Here is an 18,598-nt window from a genome sequence, read left to right as displayed (position 1 = left end):
GAGCAGGGCATTTCTCAAAGAGCTCTTCATGTTTCCTTTTTTCTGCCTACATTTGTCAGCTCAGCTCTTAAGGGGTGGGAGCTCCTCCCAGATCAGAGACAGCTTTCTCTTTCTCAGTGACTAGTTCTGTCCTTCTCTGGCCAAATACTTTCAGCAACATATGATATGGTTTCTAGATCCTTGATCATCCTGGCTGTTCTCTTCTAGGTGTGTCTCAGTTTATGCCTTATAAACTATGATACTCCAAACTGAAACAGATCCAGATATGGTCGTACCATGGTCAGTTCAGAATGGATTCCTTTTATCTTTATTTTGGCTACTATACATTTAAATATAGCCTAAAATGCATTAGTTTCTTGTTTTGTTTTTAGTGTTCTGACTCACTGAATATGTAATTTACCAAAAAGTTAAAAGTTTATAGGCATTTTCTACATGAATTTGCTGCTTATACAGTTAGTTTACTTAATCTGAGAGTAGATTTTTGCAGTTAATCTCTCAGTGGAGAGAACATTAATTCTTTTGTCCATAGTACATTTATTAAGCACTTACTGTATAATAAGCTCTGTGTTAGGTGTTTGAAGTGAGATGAATAAGACATGAATGTCAGGTTTCTATGTAACCTCACTTGGAGTTAATCTGGGTCTTTTTATTCTGGTTAAGGACATCTAAGAAAGCCCTGGGCACCTCAGAGCTTTGTGGTATCTAGTTTGTAGGAGACATTAATCAAATGCTTGTGGGATAAGTGAATAAATCACTGATAGCCAAATGGGAAGACTAATGAAAAGAAGTAGGCTGTATCTTGGGAACGGTCTTTAAGGAACCAAGTCATTCTTGTTAGTTGTAAGATATACCAGTATAGCTACCAAAGCTAGAATCTCACGTATAACTCTATCCTGTATAGATTGTTTCTTTTCCTAAAATTATTGGTTGAGGTAGGAAGCAATGAAAAGTGCCTAGGAGTCATTTAAAGAATGTTAGAACCAATAAAAACCAAACAAGACATCTTGACCTAATTAAGCTTTTTTGAAGTAGATCTCTAAACTGCCTTCATTGACTATGACTTCAGTAATGGCTTTACATCTTTTTGTTTACCTTATTTCCCTGTGTCAGATTTCAGACTTCATAACTAATGATGGGAAGAAATTTTATGACTGTTTTATTCTTATGGTGGGATAGTCCTGTGTACCATTATGTTTTCAAGAGTGAAGTTACGTTGGGGCGCCTGGGTGGTGCAGTTGGTTGAGAGTCTCACTCTTGGTTTTGGCTTAGGTTGTGATCTCCGGGTGGTGAGATCCAGTCCCAAGTCAGGCTCAGCATGGAATCTACTTGAGACTTTCTCCCTCTCCCTTTGCCCCTCCCCACCACACGCTTGGTCTCTCTAAAGGAAACAAATAAATCTTTAAAAAAAAAGTGAAATTATGTTGAAGAACTTTGTAAGGTGACATGCTTAGTCCTTATTTTCTCCCTTCTCCACATTTCTCAAATTGTCAAATTGTAGTTCCTCTTGCCAGTACACACACACTCACGCTTATTTACTTGACATGGTTTCTTTCTGTGGTTGATTTTTAGGGGGAACTCGCTCAGTTTTCCAGGTACTCAAGGTGAAGAAGAAAAGGAAAAATTGGAAGGTGAACAAAGGACCAGGAAGAGTCAACAGCCTATGAAGCCCAGTTGTCCTGTCAAAGACCCTCCTTCTCCTATCTCCCAGCAGGTGGCCACACAGGGGCCATCCAGTCCTCAAGGGGAAGCAGTGGAGACAGATGTGCTAGAAGGCCAGAAAGAAGGCAGGAATACCAATCAGGAAAAACCTAGTAATGCCTTGGTTGAAAGGCCCAGCCAAAATAACATAGGAATCCAGACCATAGAGCGTTCCCTGTGGGTCCCAGAAACTGTTTCAGCAGCAACCCAGACTGTAAAGAATGTGTGTGAACAGGGGACCAGTACGGTGGACCAGAATTCTGGAAAACAAGATGCCACAGTTCAGACTGAGAGGGGGAGTGGTGAAAAACCAGTCAGTGCTCCTGGGGATGATACAGAGTCGCTCCACAGCCAGGTGAGAGAACGTATAGGGTATCTCAGGGGCCCTGTTTTTGACTTTATGGATTCCTGGAGAATTTAAGTTGTGGTACGCGTCCCTAATGATAGTTCTTAAGAGTTTTGTACAGGCCAGTCATTAAAAACAAAAACAATTTTGGGGCACCTGGGTGGCTCAGTTGGTTAAGCGACTGCCTTCGGCTCAGGTCATGATCCTGGAGTCCCTGGATCGAGTCCCGCAGGGAGCCCGCTTCTGCCTCTGACCCTCCCCCCTCTCATGTGCTCTCTCTCTCTCATTCTCTCTGTCTCAAATAAATAAAATAAAAAAAAATCTTTAAAAAAAAACAATTTTTTCAGGATAGAGATAGGGTAGTGAAAATTATGGTTAGCTGTAGCCAATAGATAGTCTTTTAGGGAAAATGAAATAGTGTTGGAGTTTGTCAAGTAGGTCTTTACTGGAAAAGAAAGCCAGGCGTATAGTCTGGGCCCTATAATATTCTTCTACCTTTAATCTTTTCTGCCACCATTTTTCATCCTCCCTTATAAGCATCAGAGCTAATTGCTTCCCTCTCAAGTCTGTTTCACCAAGGTTCCCAGGAACTTGAGAGAGTATAAAGCAGAGGAGAAGGGATAGAGAAGCATGAAGGATGGTGTACCACAGTATTAGAAACAGAACAGTAAGAAGAATAGAGAGGAAGGGGGAAGTCCTCAGGTGACTAGGACTGCAGAAAGAGGGTACAGCTATATGTAATGGGAGGAAAAGGATTGGGGCTGATGGAAGTAAGGCTGGAGGAGCAACAGATTCTTGGGAATAGAGTAGGGAATTGTAGGTAGTTGTAAAAATTGAATGGATAAGAAGTGGTGGTAGAAGTGTCCATGTTAACAAATAAGAGGAAGTTTATAAAATTTCATCAGGTGGCAGTTGGGTTCCATGGCTGGGAAAATTTAGAAGTTACTAATAGTGGTTAAATTGCCTTTTCAGTTGCTCTGGTGGACTATCTTCACTTGGAATCTGCCTAGGAAAGCTTCATTAGTGATGTGCCTCTTGTTCTAATTGTCCAAGTTGTTTGTTTTATGAAAATTAAATAATATAGTTCCTCTTTATTGAACACCTAAAGTGTATCAGCATTGTGCTCAAGACAACCCATGAGGTTGGTATTATTATTCCCATTTCACAGGTAAAGAAACCGAGCTGAAGAGAGGTAAGTAACTTGCCCAAGATTTTGCCATCAGTAGGTGGCAGAACTGGAATTTGAACTTAGCGTATCTGACTGCAGAATCGGTATTCTTTTCATTATGCTATGTTGCTTTTCTATTTATTAATCATGGCCTGTGTAGTCTTGTTCTGTTTATCCACGCTTCTCCAGGAACTCCAGAAATTATGTTGATAATATTAGCCTTTTAAGGTAACAGTCTATGAGACCTAAGACTTTATCAGTTTGTACAGATTAAAAATAGCATAGCTTTTTGAATATAGGGGTTATAGTAGATCCTATTTTGCACCTATTTTTACCCTTAAAGTGTTTACATTCTGCCACATAATAATTTGGTTTCTCTGCCTTTATAAAAAGAATTAAACTTGATCCTAAAGATAGCAGTCTTGTTGGAGCCACGAGGTTATATCTTCCTTTCTTTCTCTGTAAAATAGGGAAATAATCTCTGCTTCTGTCTCATGATGATGATAGCAGGAGCCAGTGAGCCAGAGTGGTTAGGCCTAGGCTTTGGAGTCAGACCACTTCCGTCTGGGATATTGTGAGGATTGAATGAGATAAAGCATGTAAAGCCCTTAGCACTACGCCTGGCACATAGTGAGTGCCCAGTATATGTTGGTTGTCACTGCCACCTGTTGATTATTATGATTTTAAATACTGCTGTTGTGTCATACAGAGTGAAATAACGTATTTAAGAGCTAATTGCTCCTGCTAGGAAAGGTGCTAGAAAAATCTAGGTGGTGAATAGGTACAGTTTCATTTGGGAAAGATGAGAAGTTCTGGAGGTGCATATGGTGATGTTTGCACAACAGTGTGAATGTACTTAAGGTCACAAACTGTATGCTTACAAATGGTTACAGTGGTAAATTTTCTGTATATTATACTACAGTAAAAAACTATAGATTGGGTGGGCACAGTAACAGAAAACGGCATTGCTGTGCTCTCTTTTGAAGAATGTTGGAAAATGAGGAAGGCTCTGTGGAGATTTTCCAAGTGCCAGTGTTTTCGTATCCACTGCTTTCTGGGTAGGACTCAGGCCGGTGTTGGAGAAAAGCATAAGCAGCCTACCTTTGACATTCCTTAACATTTCACTTCTGTATCGGGTACGCCTGGAGCCAGGCTTTTACTGAAGGGAAAGTTTGGTTTTGTTTTCATTTTGTTATCTTTCTTTGATAAAGATAAGATCCTCAAGTTATTTATCTTTACAGAGACCTCTTTTCAGAAGACTGTTTGAAGAGAGAGTAAGCATAGTTTTCTTTTTATCTGCCCCCTTTCCTTTCTCTCCTTTCTCATTCTGTCAGACATGTTTATTTACGTGTCTCTCTTGAAGTGATCATCTGTCTGGCTGTTGTAGTGGAAGAGTGCAGGAGGTCTTGAGAAGTCTGACTACAAGGAGTGTTGATGTAGCCCTGAACTCTTGAGGACCTTTGGGACCCAGGGCCTGGCTCTCCGTGTGTGCAGGCAGGAGGTCTAGGCTGTTGTGGCTCTAGTATGGGGCGCCCTGATGATGGACGTGTGACAGACCAGTACTCTGACCACTCAGGAACCAGAGTTGTACATACACAAACATTTTAAGAAATTGGTTGATTTACGTTTCCATGCTTTTTATTTTATTTATATCTACGTAATTTAGATATCCATTTTAGTAGGTACTTTTATCCCTAAGATGGACTTGGAGTGGGAATTATTCAGAAAAATTATTGAAAGTTTTAGGTAAATTACTACCATATTGGTCAGTAAAAACCCAGGATCATCATCATTGCAGTGGTATATATAGTTCTTTGGAAAGACTTGGATACCTTGACACTGACTGCTGAAAGAAAAATCGGTCTACTGTGGGGAAGTAAAGTGGGAGAAAAAAGTGTGCATTTTCTCCTCAGAATTACAGAGCCAGTGGGGTGGGGGGGAGGGCATGGATGCTGTTAAATGTGGTATATATGTTATGAGAAAACATGTATGTAACAGTTGACATAAAAATATAGGGTTTAGGTGCGCCTGGGTGGCTCAGATGGTTAAGCATCTGCCTTCAGCTCAGGTCATGATCCCAGCGTCCTGGGATCGAGCCCCACATCGGGCTCCCTGCTCCGTGGGGGGCCTGCTTCTCCCTCTCCCTCTGCTTCTCCCCCTGCTCATGTTCTCTCTCTCTGTATCTCTGTGTCTCGAATGAATAAATAAATCTTTAAAAATATATATATATAGGGTTTATTTAAGCTATTTAACTGATTATTCTTTATGGTACAAGTAAATACAAAATCCTAATTTACTAATGTTTTCTGTTCTTGGACACTAGCTTGGCTCTTAAGTTGTAATCTATTATTTGAAGTAGATTAAATATTTCATATTTAATTCTGAGAGAAATCTGTGTATCTTATTCTAGGCATAAATAAACTATAGATTATTAATGCGGGAAAGACAGACTGCACTGAGATTAATAGATTACTCTGTTTTTATATGAAGTTCTAAAGAATGCCTTCCTTTTATTTAAAGAGATGTTGCAAGTGTAAGTTTGTATACTGATTGACAAGTCAGCATCAAAATCAGAAGGATTATAACCTAAAATGTACTTTTAGGGGGGTCAGAGTTTCACTTAACTATCCTAGATATAAGTGCTAGATGTTATGATTTTGATTTAGACAGAAATAGGTCATTTTAAGTGATAAACTAATACAAACTCTTCCTAGCCTCTGGCTATATAGCTGGTCCATCCCTGTTCTTATCTATAGGTGAGTAGAAAACAAAACAACTGGAAAATTCCATCACACTAGATTCATGGAACCTCTGAGCAGTGCTCATCATGAAGAAGTTGATTTATGATTCTGCCATTTTGCAGAGACCCATGCTTGTGTTCTGTATTTTCTGTCACAGGGAGAGGAAGAGTTTGATATGCCTCAGCCCCCACATGGCCATGTCTTGCATCGCCACATGAGAACAATCCGTGAGGTTCGCACACTTGTCACCCGTGTCATCACAGATGTGTATTATGTGGATGGGACAGAAGTAGAAAGAAAAGTAACTGAGGTAATACATACTTTGGGTCTGTTTGGCAGATTTCTTTCAGTAGAAAAATTTCCCTGGCACTCCACTTCCACCCCTGCTCACTTTTCTTGTGCAACTAACTAGCCTCTTTGTTTTCCTTTATCTTGTTAGAAAGCGGTGAGAACATGGGTTAAGAGGAGAGTCTTGAATTCTCTGTTTTTGCCAACCATGGGTTTACTGTTTGACCTTTGGCCATTTATTTTGAATCCTTGGAAACTCTTAATGAGGTTTAGAACTCCCTGTTTTACTCCATGTGTTTTCTCATTGTTTCTCACTGTTTTCTCACTCATGTTTATGTTTATTCATTGTGTCCTTTCTTGGTCTCCATCCATGTGTGGTTATAGGTAGGAGATGCACCTTTATTTCGTAGTAGGATTCATTATGGACTCATTCCCAATGTTGGCAAGATATTGGCATTTATTCATTGTTATATTGGACAATGTTATATGCTGACTTTGTTTAGATCTCATACTGGCTGAAATTAAACAGATTTTCTATAATTAAAGATGTGGCACCATTCTTGGTACATATGTTAATTTCTGGGAACCATTTTATTAATTGATAAGAGGCACAGCTACTTACTTTCCTTCCTTTACTCAGGCACTTTTTAAAAAATCTGCCAGGTAGCCATATAGGAAGTTGAGCTCAGGGAGAATTAAACTCTGGTATATAGTTTATTAAATGGAACATACTATTGCTGTTGTTCATTAATGGGCCATTGTGGCCCTCGTGTCAGAAAGCATTTGACATTAGTTTGAGAAATTGTCTTGTATTCTTTATTTATTGGATACCAAAATCCCAGATGTTAATTCATCTTCAATTTTATGTTTGTGGAATTTTTTTCCAATGTTACTACTATTTTGGAAAGATTGGGAACTTAGAGCAGCTTTAGAAAAGCAGTTTGCTTTCATGAACAGTTTTTGTAAATGTTGTAATCTAAAATGTTATACTCTAACATACTACTTGGTGTGGTGCTTTTTTTTAAGATTTTATTTGAGAGAGAGCACAAGCAGGGGGAGTGGCAGGCAGAGGGAGAGGGAGAAGCAGGCTCCCCGCTGAACAGGGAGCCCGACGTGGGGCTTGATCCCAGGACCCCAGGCTCATGACCCGAGCTGAAGGCAGACCCTTAACTGCCTGAGCCACTCAGGCGCCCGATGTGGTGTTTTCTAAAGTACATTTCTGGAAGCAGCAGGTCTTTTAGATACTCTGAGGAAAAAAAAAAAAAAGTTCCATGGTCAAAGTTTGAGAAACACCAAATGGCTGTAAAACCTCCCGTCCCCCATGAAGATTCACAGTGCATATTACATTAAAGGCTCTAAGAAGTCCTTTATTAAAGATGTCTATTTTATTGTTTAATACAGAAGTTACCAAACTTACTTGACAATTGAACATTTTTTAAGATAGTACTTATTATATCCCTATGGAACATAGTTTGGGAAATGCTGCCATAATTAAATAAATAGCAACTAACATTTTTGGAGTACTGACTATATGCCAGGCACTATTGTAAGGACTTTAAGTGATTTAACTTATTTAGTCCTCACAACTAAGCTATGAGGTAGATGCTGTTATCCCATTTTCTAGATGAAGAAACAGAGGCATAGCACATTAAAATAACTTACTTAAAAAAAAATAAAAATAAAAAAATAACTTCCTTTAGGTTACATAGCTAATAGAGGGACTAGAACTCATCCCACGCAGTCTAGATCCAGGGCCTGCATTCTTTTTTTTTTTTTAAGATTTTATTTATTTATTTGAAAGAGAGCGAGGAAGAGAGGGAACACAAGCAGGGGGAGTGGGAGAGGGAGAAGCGGGCTGTGGGGCTCCATCCCAGGACGCTGGGATCATGACCTGAGCTGAAGGCAGACGCTTAACGACTGAGCCATGCAGGCACCCCCAGAGCCTGCATTCTTAACCACTACATTATGCTCACTTTCAAGAGTGAAAATGAAGTATGCAAGATAAAGTCTTTCTAAATGAGGTCTAGAAAGCATTTGAGTTGGACATGGAAGATTTTAGATGTAGGGAGATAAGGGGGAAAGGCATTCCACATAGAAAGCTTGGTGAGTTAAGGCACAGAGTAAAGAGCACACAGGCATGAAGGGTCTAGTTGGTAGGCAGCAAAAAAGATGCATGAAGGAGTGTGAAGGTTGAGGTCAGAGGATTCTGGGAGCTTAACTTCCCTCATATCTTGTATCGTTTGCTTATTATCTTTGAGAAATTTTATTCGTTTATTTACCAGCAGCTTCTTTTTTACTGTGTTTCCTAGTACTGTGGCAGGCCCTGGGGACTGTGAAGATAAAAAAAAAAAAAGACTCCTATTCTCTAGGAGCTTATACTTGACATGCAGCAAATCCAGAACTTCTTGGTTGCTGCTATAGAGGGTGGAAAGATGTGTTAGGAAGAGGGGACAGCACCTACCAGCTTACCTGAAGGTGGCTAAAATACTACTCAGAAGATGTAGCACTCAAAAGTGTGGCAGATGACGTTGAGGGGTGGGGGAGAAGGACATTACAGGCAGAATGAAAAGTTATGTAAATATGTAGAAAGCGTGATATGCTTAATGAATATTTAGAAGCTCCATATAACACCAACGGTAGGGTAGGGAATGGTAGAAGATGCCATCAGGGTTGGTAAAGGCCCACAGCGTAAGGGCTTTTGAATACCATAGAGAAGAGTTTAGATTTTTATCTTTGGTGTGATGGAGAGCCTTGAAAAGAATTTTGGAGAAAAGAGTGGTGTGCTCAGATTTGTATGTGGGAAAGGTCAGATTAGCAGCAGTTTAACCATGGATTGGAATGGGTTGAGGCATAGTTCAGATGAGAGGTAATGAGTGTCAGGTTAGGACAGTGGCAGTAGGGGCTGAGAGGAGAGACAAAGATATAAGAAATACATAGAGGTGAAATTTTGATACACTATGGTAAATTCCTGAATGTGAGGATTGAGGGAGAGGGAGGAATCTAACATGGTGCCTGGGCTTTTTGCCTGTGCAGCTAGATAGATGGTGGTACCACACACTGTGACAAAGAATGTAAATAGGACACTGGTTTGAGAGAGAAGATCATTCAGGAAATAATTACCAAGGGTCTCTTTTGTGGCATGCACTGTGCTCGATTTGGGGAATATACCCAGGAAAGAAGATGGTGTTACTATCTCTGTCTTAACAGGGCATCTGTAGTTTGGTAGAAGAGACACATAGGAAAGCAAGTAAGCAAATACATTAAAAAGTTCTTAACAGGCCAGCTTGGCGCCTGGGTCTAAGTCATTACGAGAGCAATGGCTTTGACTGCAGCACGGTTGCAAAGGCAGGTAGAGCTGGCCACTGTTCCTGGGGCTTAATCTCCAACAGAGATATAGCCTGGCATCCCAGCCTTTTAGGCTGGCCATGCCTCTACTCATTTGCCATATCCAAGTGAAGAGATTGACTTCAGTTCTGGGCTCATAACACCTGCTTAGTCAGATGACCTTGGCAGATAATGAGACTTGAATCCAGCTAGAGCAGACAAGTTGGTGATAGGAGACAGCGATTCGAGAAAGTCATGTTTATCACTGACACTTTTTAGAGGTGGTGCAGTTTCTGGTAAAGACCCTGAGGACAGATGGCTGAGGTAGAGGAAAAGGTTGATGGTGGTAATTAGATCAGGAACTTGGGAGTTGCTACAGAAGGGTCATATGATGGATGTAAGCCACAGAGAATAGTGCCAGAAGTAGGGATGGACCGGGAAGGGAGGCTGTGAACCAGGAATTATGCTGTTCATCCATGAGAGTGAGTGGGTGGGAGGATGTTGGTGAGTAAGGGGGAGAGGAAAGTTTAACAGAATGGCAAATAGTAGCTTAGTAGGAGCGAGAGGTGGGGAGATAGAAATGGTCTGTTAATGGCAATGGGGAGCAAGGTTGCCTCTTATCTCCAAACTCTTGAATTGGGGTTTGGTTGAGAAAAACCAGCCTCTGCAGAGAGCCGTAGGGGATGTGAGATGTACCGGGCATATCCAGGATTCATTCATCGAAGGCAAGGAAATGGAGAGAGGACGACATTGTGTTTTGGATGGGTTAAATTTCAGGTGTCCTTAGTACATCCAAAGGGATGTAAAGTTTATTAGGTATTTGTATTTATGAGTTTGGAGCTGAGTCATCGTGTTGTTGGTAGGCAGGGATGAGTCTGGTAAGACTGGCTAGGGAAAGCACGGTAGAGTAAGAAAAGGGAATGAGAACAGTCCTGGGAAATACTGTTTCTAAAGGATCAGACCAAGAAAGAGGAACCCCCAAAACAAGCACATATAGAAGTATCCAAAGAGGTGGAATGAAAGTAAAAGTGACTTTGTAGATTCCAAGGGAGAGATTTTCAAGAAGGGAGTGGTCAAAAATAATCATTTAATTATCTTGTAGCATTATTTAAATGTGTATGCATTGCATACTGTATGCCCAGAGACGGGGGAGAGTCTGTCTTACAAGTCTCCATTTCTTCTCTGACGATCTGCACAATAATGCATGAACAGTCTAGACCAGGAAGGCAAATGTACAGCACCTGGGCTGTAATTCTCAGTCCTGTGCCCAGAGAGGACGTTACTGATTGGTCTGGGAACCTTTTCGCATAAGCTTGGAAATTAGCCTCCAAGGGCTGCTTAAAACAGCTCCAGTTACCAGTCCGTCAAAGTCAGCAAGTGAGATAAAGTCAGTTTGACATTTCTGTCTTCTATGATACTGCAATCTTGTATGTTTTATTACCTTTTTGGTTTTCATTTTTCTAAACAGTAACACCATTTTTAACCTATTTTTGCCTGTAATTTTCTATTTCCTTTATCATTTATGGAAAAGTAATATAACTAATTTCAAAAAACATGTAATTTTATCCACTGCTGATCAAATACCCAGAAGGGCTCCTAACCACTCGTTTTCCTCATCTAACCTTCCTTCTTCCTTACTTCTCTTCTCCCAGACAGAAAATTGCCTCTGTTGTCTGGATTAGAATCCTTACTGTTTTCTCAGTAAAGGTTGTGAATTTGTCGAGTAAAAAGATAATTTAACTTACTAGCTTATAATAGAGGTCTCTTTCTTTCCAATCTAGTATCACCTTTATTTATTTTTTATTGAGCTATAATATATTCCCTGTAGAATGCTCAGATCTCAAATGTTCAGTTCAGTGGCTTTTGACAATTAATTGTATGTAACCACTACTCAGAACGAGATACAGAACATTTCCATTATTCCAGAAAGTCTCCTGATTCCTGCCTTTCTGAATTGAAATTTCCATCCATCTCTAGGATTTTTCAGCCTCCACGATAGCATGATGTCATTGTGGCTTCTTTTAGCTTTTGTATCCATTTCTTTCTTGCAGGAGACCGAAGAGCCAATTGTAGAGTGTCAGGAATGTGAAACCGAAGTTTCCCCTTCACAGACTGGGGGCTCCTCAGGGGACCTGGGGGATATCAGCTCCTTCTCCTCCAAGGCATCCAGCTTACACCACACGTCAAGTGGGACAAGCCTCTCAGCCATGCACAGCAGTGGCAGCTCAGGGAGAGGAGCCGGACCACTCAAAGGGAAAACCAGCGGGACAGAACCCGCAGATTTTGCCTTGCCCAGCTCCCGAGGAGGCCCAGGAAAACTGAGGTGCAGACAGGGTCTCCAGAGAGAGAGAGCTACAGCAGGGGCAGGGTTGCTGACATTTTAATATCACAGGAAAAAGGGAGTCATGGGAAATCCCCCCGTCCTCCAACTAGGATAACTCAAATCCTCTTCCTCCCCTTTTGTTCCTCTCCTATTTGGTTTTGCATGGGAGGTGGGGTGGAACTCTGTGGGAGCTAGACTTCGAAGAAAATGTAGGAAAACAGGTGAGGGGACTTTGGGAATGCTGGCCTATGCTGCTGCTGTCCCCATTTTATGTAGCCTACAAGTGTTTTGGTTGGGAGTACAAAAAGTTTAGGCCAGTGACCCCAACTTGACACATCCCTAGCTTTTTGTTACCCTCTGCAGGTGTCTAGAGCCTGAAGTAGAAGAGAAGGCAGGGCAGAAATGGGTGTGCTGTTCTTGAGGGCAGCGGTAGGAGGCTTTGTCAGGAGGGAACAGACTTGCACAGAGGAGGATGTCCTTTACATGTTATCGTACACTCCCACTCCCTGGCTGATAGTTTTGGTGGTGGGTGTGCAGACCAGCTTCCTGCTGCCCTGGAGGGCTAGCACATGTTGGTCTGGCATGTAGTTTAAGGGCCGTGGGGAGACTTTGTGAAGAAAGGACCCAATAGCAGGTGCTGTCAGACTAACCTGTCTTCATTCTCTAGTCCTAGAAAAGGGGTCAGTCAGACAGGGGCGCCAGTGTGTGAGGAGGATGGTGATGCAGGCCTTGGCATCAGACAGGGAGGGAAGGCTCCAGTCACGCCTCGTGGGCGCGGGCGAAGGGGCCGCCCGCCTTCTCGGACCACTGGAACCAGGTACCCGGGTAGTGTGAGATACACTTAGTCTATGACTTGTTCAGAAAAAAAAGGGAGTAGAGAGAAGAGAGGGGAGTAGAGAGTGTGTGGGTGTCAGGAGGGGCATGAGGGGTCTGCACTGACCGGGGAGCGGGCAGGGATCAGAGAGGCTACCAAGAAACCAGGCTTATGCCTGTGATGGGGTCCTCCAAGAACGGGCTGAGGAAGACCCATGGACAAAGTGGGAAACTTGGTAGATAAGTACTTTTCTTAATTCTAACTGCTGCCTCCTATCTCTTATCTCTCTTTAGAGAAACAGCTGTTCCTGGCCCCTTGGGCATAGAGGACATTTCACCCAGCATGTCACCAGACGATAAATCCTTCACCCGTATTGTGCCCCGAGTGCCGGACTCCACCAGGCGAGCAGACGTGGGTGCTGGTGCTTTGCGTCGAAGTGACTCTCCAGAGATTCCTTTCCAGGCTGCTGCTGGCCCTTCTGATGGCTTAGATGCCTCCTCTCCAGGGAATAGCTTTGTAGGGCTCCGTGTTGTAGCCAAGTGGTCGTCCAATGGCTATTTTTACTCTGGGAAAATCACTCGTGATGTCGGAGCTGGGAAGTATAAATTGCTCTTTGATGATGGGTACGAGTGTGATGTTTTGGGCAAGGACATTCTGCTGTGTGACCCCATTCCTCTGGATACGGAAGTGACAGCCCTCTCCGAGGATGAGTATTTCAGTGCAGGTAATAAAGGGGAATGGAGTCTGCTGGGGCAGGCTTCTCTCCAGTCAGTTATTACCCCGAGCACTCGCTCCAGCCTAACTGCTCTGCAGGGGTCTCCAAAGCCGGAAATGCCATTCCTGCTACACTGGTTACTTTCACACTGGCTTTTTGGTTTTCCTTGGTTACTTATTTTTGAATGAGCTCACTTTGGTATAATACTCTAAGTATACAGAGTACTGTGCGAAGTGCAGAATACTGGGATAGCATAGGGAGCCCCTGTCCACCCCTCACCCAGCTTCCCAGCTTTCCCTGTTGTCAACATCTTCCATTAGCGTGGTAGAATTGTCACAACTAAGAAACTAACCTTGACTCCTTACTAACTAACTGAATTCCAGACTTTATTTGGATTTCACCAACTTGCATATGTCCTTTTTCTGTTCCAGGATCCAGTCCATTAGCCCTCATGTGTCCTTCGATCTCCTTTGATCTGTGACAGTTTCTGAATCTTTTTTTGTTTTTCGTGATCTTGACAGTTTTGAGGGGTATACTGGTTAAGTATTTTGTAGAATGTCGCTCAGTTTGGGTTTGTCTCATGTTTTGTTTGATTAGATCAGAGTTGAGGGTTTTGAAAAGACTGCTGTGGAGGTGAAGTGCCCTTCTTGTTATATCATACGGGGGAGAGAGGCCAGTGACATCCACAGGACATCACTGGTCTTGTTAACCTTTATCCCTTGGTTAAAGTGTTTGCCACGTTTGTCCACTGTAAAGTTAGTGTTTTTCCTTTTTTCTTTAAAGATTTTATTTATTTGAGAGAGAGAGAGAGCGAGAGAGGGAACACAGGGGGAGTGGGAGAGGGAGAAGCAGGCTGCCCGCTGAGCAGGGAGCCTGATGCGAGGCTCGATCGCAGGACCCTGGGATCATGACCTGAGCCGAAGGCAGATGCTTAACGACTGAGCCATCCAGGCGCCCCAAGTTAGTGTTTTTCCTTTTCACCACTGAGACTTACATATAGTACCTGCCTTGCTGGGAATCTAGTAGGTGAGTGTGGCAGATATATTGAGATACTTTTCTTAGGAAGAAGTTGTTAGTACTGTGTTTTTGTGCCTGTCTGAGTTGAAAAATGCTACCTTTTTTTTTTTTTAAGTAGCCAGTTCCCTATAATGGTGATGGTGAGAGATTTATATTTGTTATGACTGTTTCATGTGCCAGTTCTTTGAATATATTGCCTCTTTTCTATGAGCTAATTTGGATATAACATCATTTCTGGAGATTGTTTGGAACACTGATTGGGATATAATGGACAACAGCGCCTCTGATGAAGTGTCTTCCGACTTTCTTGTGATGTAGACTCTGGAGTAGTTGTTGTTTGCCCCTTTATTTCACTGTTAAACTTCACCTTCTAGCTCTGGATAACACTTAGCTTTGTGTGGCATCTGTTAGTAGCACATGGATTTAGGTCTTTTATGACCTGTGGCTTACGTAGTTTGTATCAAATGTATTCATTCTTCTTTTTCTGGTGTAAAGCTTATCTTGGAGGTTCTCTTTAAGACAAAGAGACAGTCTCTATCCAGGATGAATTACCACGTCAAGGGGTGGGGAGTCTGTGTCTCATTTATTGAGGCTGTCTACTAATGTCAGTGTTAGACTGCTTCTAGTTCTAGTAACTCTTCATCAGTGTGAAGTATATTTTTGCTTTGTGTTTCTTTGTCCTTTTGAAGGGGGTCTTTGTGATTTAGTGTCCTGATAGAGATTTAAGCCAGGAGATGAAGAAGCAAGGGGAAAGGGAGTGGTTGTGTGGTATAGAGAAAGAGAGAACCAAGGCCTACTTTCCTGTCTGTATTTCTTTCCTTGGTGGCATATGCTCTGGGTTTCTTTTAGCCCTTCATTCAAGCACAGGCTAATGGGGGAAAACAAATGGACCCTTATAAAAGGTGTTCATGATAATGCCTTGTTTTTATCTTATATATGTGTTGTGTGTGTCTGTATACACATATATATATTGCACACGTGTGTGTAAATTGTTTATTGATAGGCAGAGGGAAGGAATATGATCTTTTTCATAATGTTGAGAATGGGTCTTACCCAAGATCACACTGCTTGGTGGTGGCAGAATGAGACGTAGGCTCAGATTTCCTGAATTCCAGCCCTGGTCCCTTTTATACTCCACACTGTGTTCCTTCTAACCTAGAGGCCTTATCTTTAGGTTCTGAATCAGAGCAAGAAGTAGATAATAGGGAAAATTAGGCAGGAGAGGCAGAATTTATTTATTTTTTCCTTTCTTTGCTCTATTTCTCTATTTGGATTTAGCCACACAGATACATGCTCTCTCAGAGTGATGTTATCTTTCACCTACAACTTAACTTAAGAATTATCAATCAGCCTCCAAAGAAACCAAGAACGAAAGGTTTAGTAAATTATAATGGGATTGTTAAGAAACCACATGTCGTTTCACTTCGAAAAAGAATTAAACTACTGACAACTCATAAAGGCTGGCTTTAGGAAGTTATTTTATAACTAAAGGGTTCCTTCTGTTGAGAAACTTTCCATGTCCCAATCCCAGGGTAGTAGCTACATACATTCCTAAGTGGTGGTGTTGTCTCGGATTGATAGTTGGAATTTCTTTACTAACTTCAGCCCACTGTGGGACCTCCTAATGCCCTGACCCAATCCCGCTGTGCAGAGCCATTGTGAATGGATGCCGAGCAACCTAAAACAACAGCAGGCTGCTCTTATGTTGTTCCCACCCAGGAGTGGTGAAAGGGCATAGGAAGGAGTCTGGAGAGCTGTACTACAGCATTGAAAAAGAAGGCCAAAGGAAGTGGTACAAGCGAATGGCTGTCATCTTGTCCTTGGAGCAAGGAAACAGACTAAGGGAGCAGTATGGCCTTGGCCCATATGAAGCAGTAACACCCCTCACCAAGGCAGCAGACATCAGCTTGGGTAAGACCTTTGCTTCCTGAGAAACTGCCTCCGGGCCCCTGCTTTGTGGTGGGAGGAGTGAATTCTAGAGCAGTAAGCATGCTTCCCTAAATCTTACTGTTCCTGTGGTGTTTGAGATGCTGATGAGCTGCCGTTTTCTGGAGCCACTGCCTACCTCTGTTTCCTTCCTGGGACCAGATAGTAAGTTCTCAGATTCTTCTGGCCTCCCCAGTTCTGCAGGGAGCCAGACATATTTCGGTCATGACTGAGACCGAAATGAAATGATGGTGGCTTGGAAAGAGGTTTCTGCCCCCGTGGGAGGTGGAGGAAAGGGTGTGGTGATCTCTAACTCAGGCTCTGCCCAGCTTCTTGAAGACCAGGGCCTCGGACCATGGGAGTTGACCAACCTTTGGCTTATCCTATCCTAGATAATTTGGTGGAAGGGAAGCGGAAACGGCGCAGCAACATCAGCTCCCCGGCCACCCCCACTGCCTCCAGCAGCAGCAGCACAACCCCTACCCGCAAGACCACAGAAAGCCCTCGTGCCTCCTCGGGAGTTCTCTCAGGCAAAAGAAAACTGATCACTTCTGAAGAGGAACGGTCCCCTGCCAAGCGAGGCCGGAAGTCTGCCACTGTGAAACCTGGTAAGTGCTCCCTTTTGCCTCATTCTCCCTCAGACCACTGTGGACTGCAGGGCCACCTGCTGGGGAGCTGCAGCCTGATAAGTGGCGATGGCCCCTCTGTCCTGGCTACAAAGATGGGGTCCCTCACAAGCCCTAGGTGGTACTCCGCTGACTGCATCCACCTTTATGCATCTCCCAGCAGAGTCCAGTAGAGGTAGACAGGACACGAGATCTTGATTGGAAACATCCGTTGACTTCTGAGTAGGTTCTAAGAGGGAAAGAAGTATTGAATTTTAAGCAGATTCAAAATTGGTGCAATTGGTCTTACATCTCTTCCTTTACCTGGCACCATCTTCTACCTCAGGAGGCTCTGCTTCCCCCTCTCTTGCCCTCAGGGTCCTCTGGCTCTCCCAGATTTCCTCTTGAAAGCTAGTACCTCCCTCTGCATCTCCCCTCCTCATACTGTTCGCCAAACAACTGTTTTCCAGTCCCTCATGCTTCATATTAACAGGAATTTATCCATCTCTGTTTACAGAGTCTCTGCTATGATCCATTCACAGCCACTGGGGTTCTAGAGACACAGGCGTAAAGGCCTCAGTGTTTGCCCTGAGGGAGCCCTCTCAGTGCAGCAAACTGAAGGACTTCATTGATTGTTACATTGTCCTGGCACCAGAACTTCTTTTGTTTGCTGTGTATTTGGGTTGTGTCCTCTTCATATCTGTCTCACACTTCTGTTGTGTTCAGGTTATGTGAGGCATGGAACTAAGTGCTTCACACATATTACCTCAAATGATCCCTGTGAGGTACAGGTGCTAGAATGCATTTTCCCGGTGAAGAATCTGAGGCACAGCAAAGTGGGCTAACTTCCCCAAGGTGACCTAGTAATCCAGAATTCACACTCAGGCAGTTTGACTTTCAAGTCCAGGCTTATACATACTACAGCAGACTGTTCTCCTCCTGCTGGTTTTGTTTTAGGGAGGCATGACCTGTCATCTTAGCCTCCTAATGAGGCTATGATTCCGCTTCTCCAAATCAGGTATTTGTTTTCTTTTTGAGGACTTATTGGGGCACTCGTAGCATGGGTGTTCTGGGAGTCCTGGGTTGGCTGGTTCGCTCACTCACCCCCAAGGGTTGGAAACTCGGACAGTTGAAGTGGGCTGGTTTGATGGAGCTCCATGAACGTGTAAGAACACTATTACCAAGTATTGTGTGCACCATTCTGGTGAGGGTCAGGGATAGGGTGGGAGTATCTGCCAGGGACATTTCTTGGGCTTTTTGTTGTTGTCTGTTTTTAAGGGCTGTTTCAAAATAACACATATCCTGGGGAATTGCGAGCACTGGGCAGAGAAAGTGGGCTGAAGATTTCCAAATATTTTTTCATTCTTACCTAAGCTTTGTTTGTTTTAGAACCACCACTTTCTTCAAATGATCTCGGAAGTATTTGGTTTCACTGTATAAAAACAATACTAGTTGATTTTCATTTATGAAAATCATGTATATATCATCATGACTGTAAAATTTAAATACATCACATTTCTCTACACTGTAAATTGGGTCCTGGGTTATTGAGTCCTAGGTTAATGGTCTTTGGTCAGTAGCTCAAAAGAGTTGATCAGGACACTGCCTACCCGTCCCGTTGTGCCCAGTTGGT

The 18,598-nt window shown here is 42.8% G+C and overlaps 1 protein-coding gene across 7 annotated transcripts in view; it reads left to right on the top strand.

The window, feature by feature from the left end:
- Window positions 1-18,598, top strand: part of TP53BP1 (tumor protein p53 binding protein 1) — a 100,188-nt gene that overhangs the window by 75,455 nt on the left and 6,135 nt on the right. For 6 of the 7 annotated variants that reach the window (XR_004075146.2, XM_081829487.1, XM_031026366.2 and 3 more), the window contains 7 exons: window positions 1,570-2,053; window positions 6,111-6,263; window positions 11,617-11,888; window positions 12,556-12,705; window positions 12,996-13,426; window positions 16,154-16,345; window positions 16,753-16,968. Coding sequence is in view for 6 of the 7 variants with exons in the window: in XM_081829487.1 (XP_081685613.1) it covers window positions 1,570-2,053; window positions 6,111-6,263; window positions 11,617-11,888; window positions 12,556-12,705; window positions 12,996-13,426; window positions 16,154-16,345; window positions 16,753-16,968 (1,898 nt within the window). In the remaining variant the exon portion in view is untranslated. The remainder of the gene's footprint in view (window positions 1-1,569; window positions 2,054-6,110; window positions 6,264-11,616; window positions 11,889-12,555; window positions 12,706-12,995; window positions 13,427-16,153; window positions 16,346-16,752; window positions 16,969-18,598) is intronic. The other variant, XM_031026367.2, reaches the window with a different exon arrangement.

Source organism: Leptonychotes weddellii, chromosome 9 (genome assembly GCF_054177405.1).
Source record: "Leptonychotes weddellii isolate Sample4059 chromosome 9, ASM5417740v2, whole genome shotgun sequence".
Lineage (NCBI taxonomy): Eukaryota > Metazoa > Chordata > Mammalia > Carnivora > Phocidae > Leptonychotes > Leptonychotes weddellii.
The sequence above is the reverse complement of the archived record's forward strand: the minus strand, read 5'-3'. Positions and strand labels throughout refer to the sequence as shown.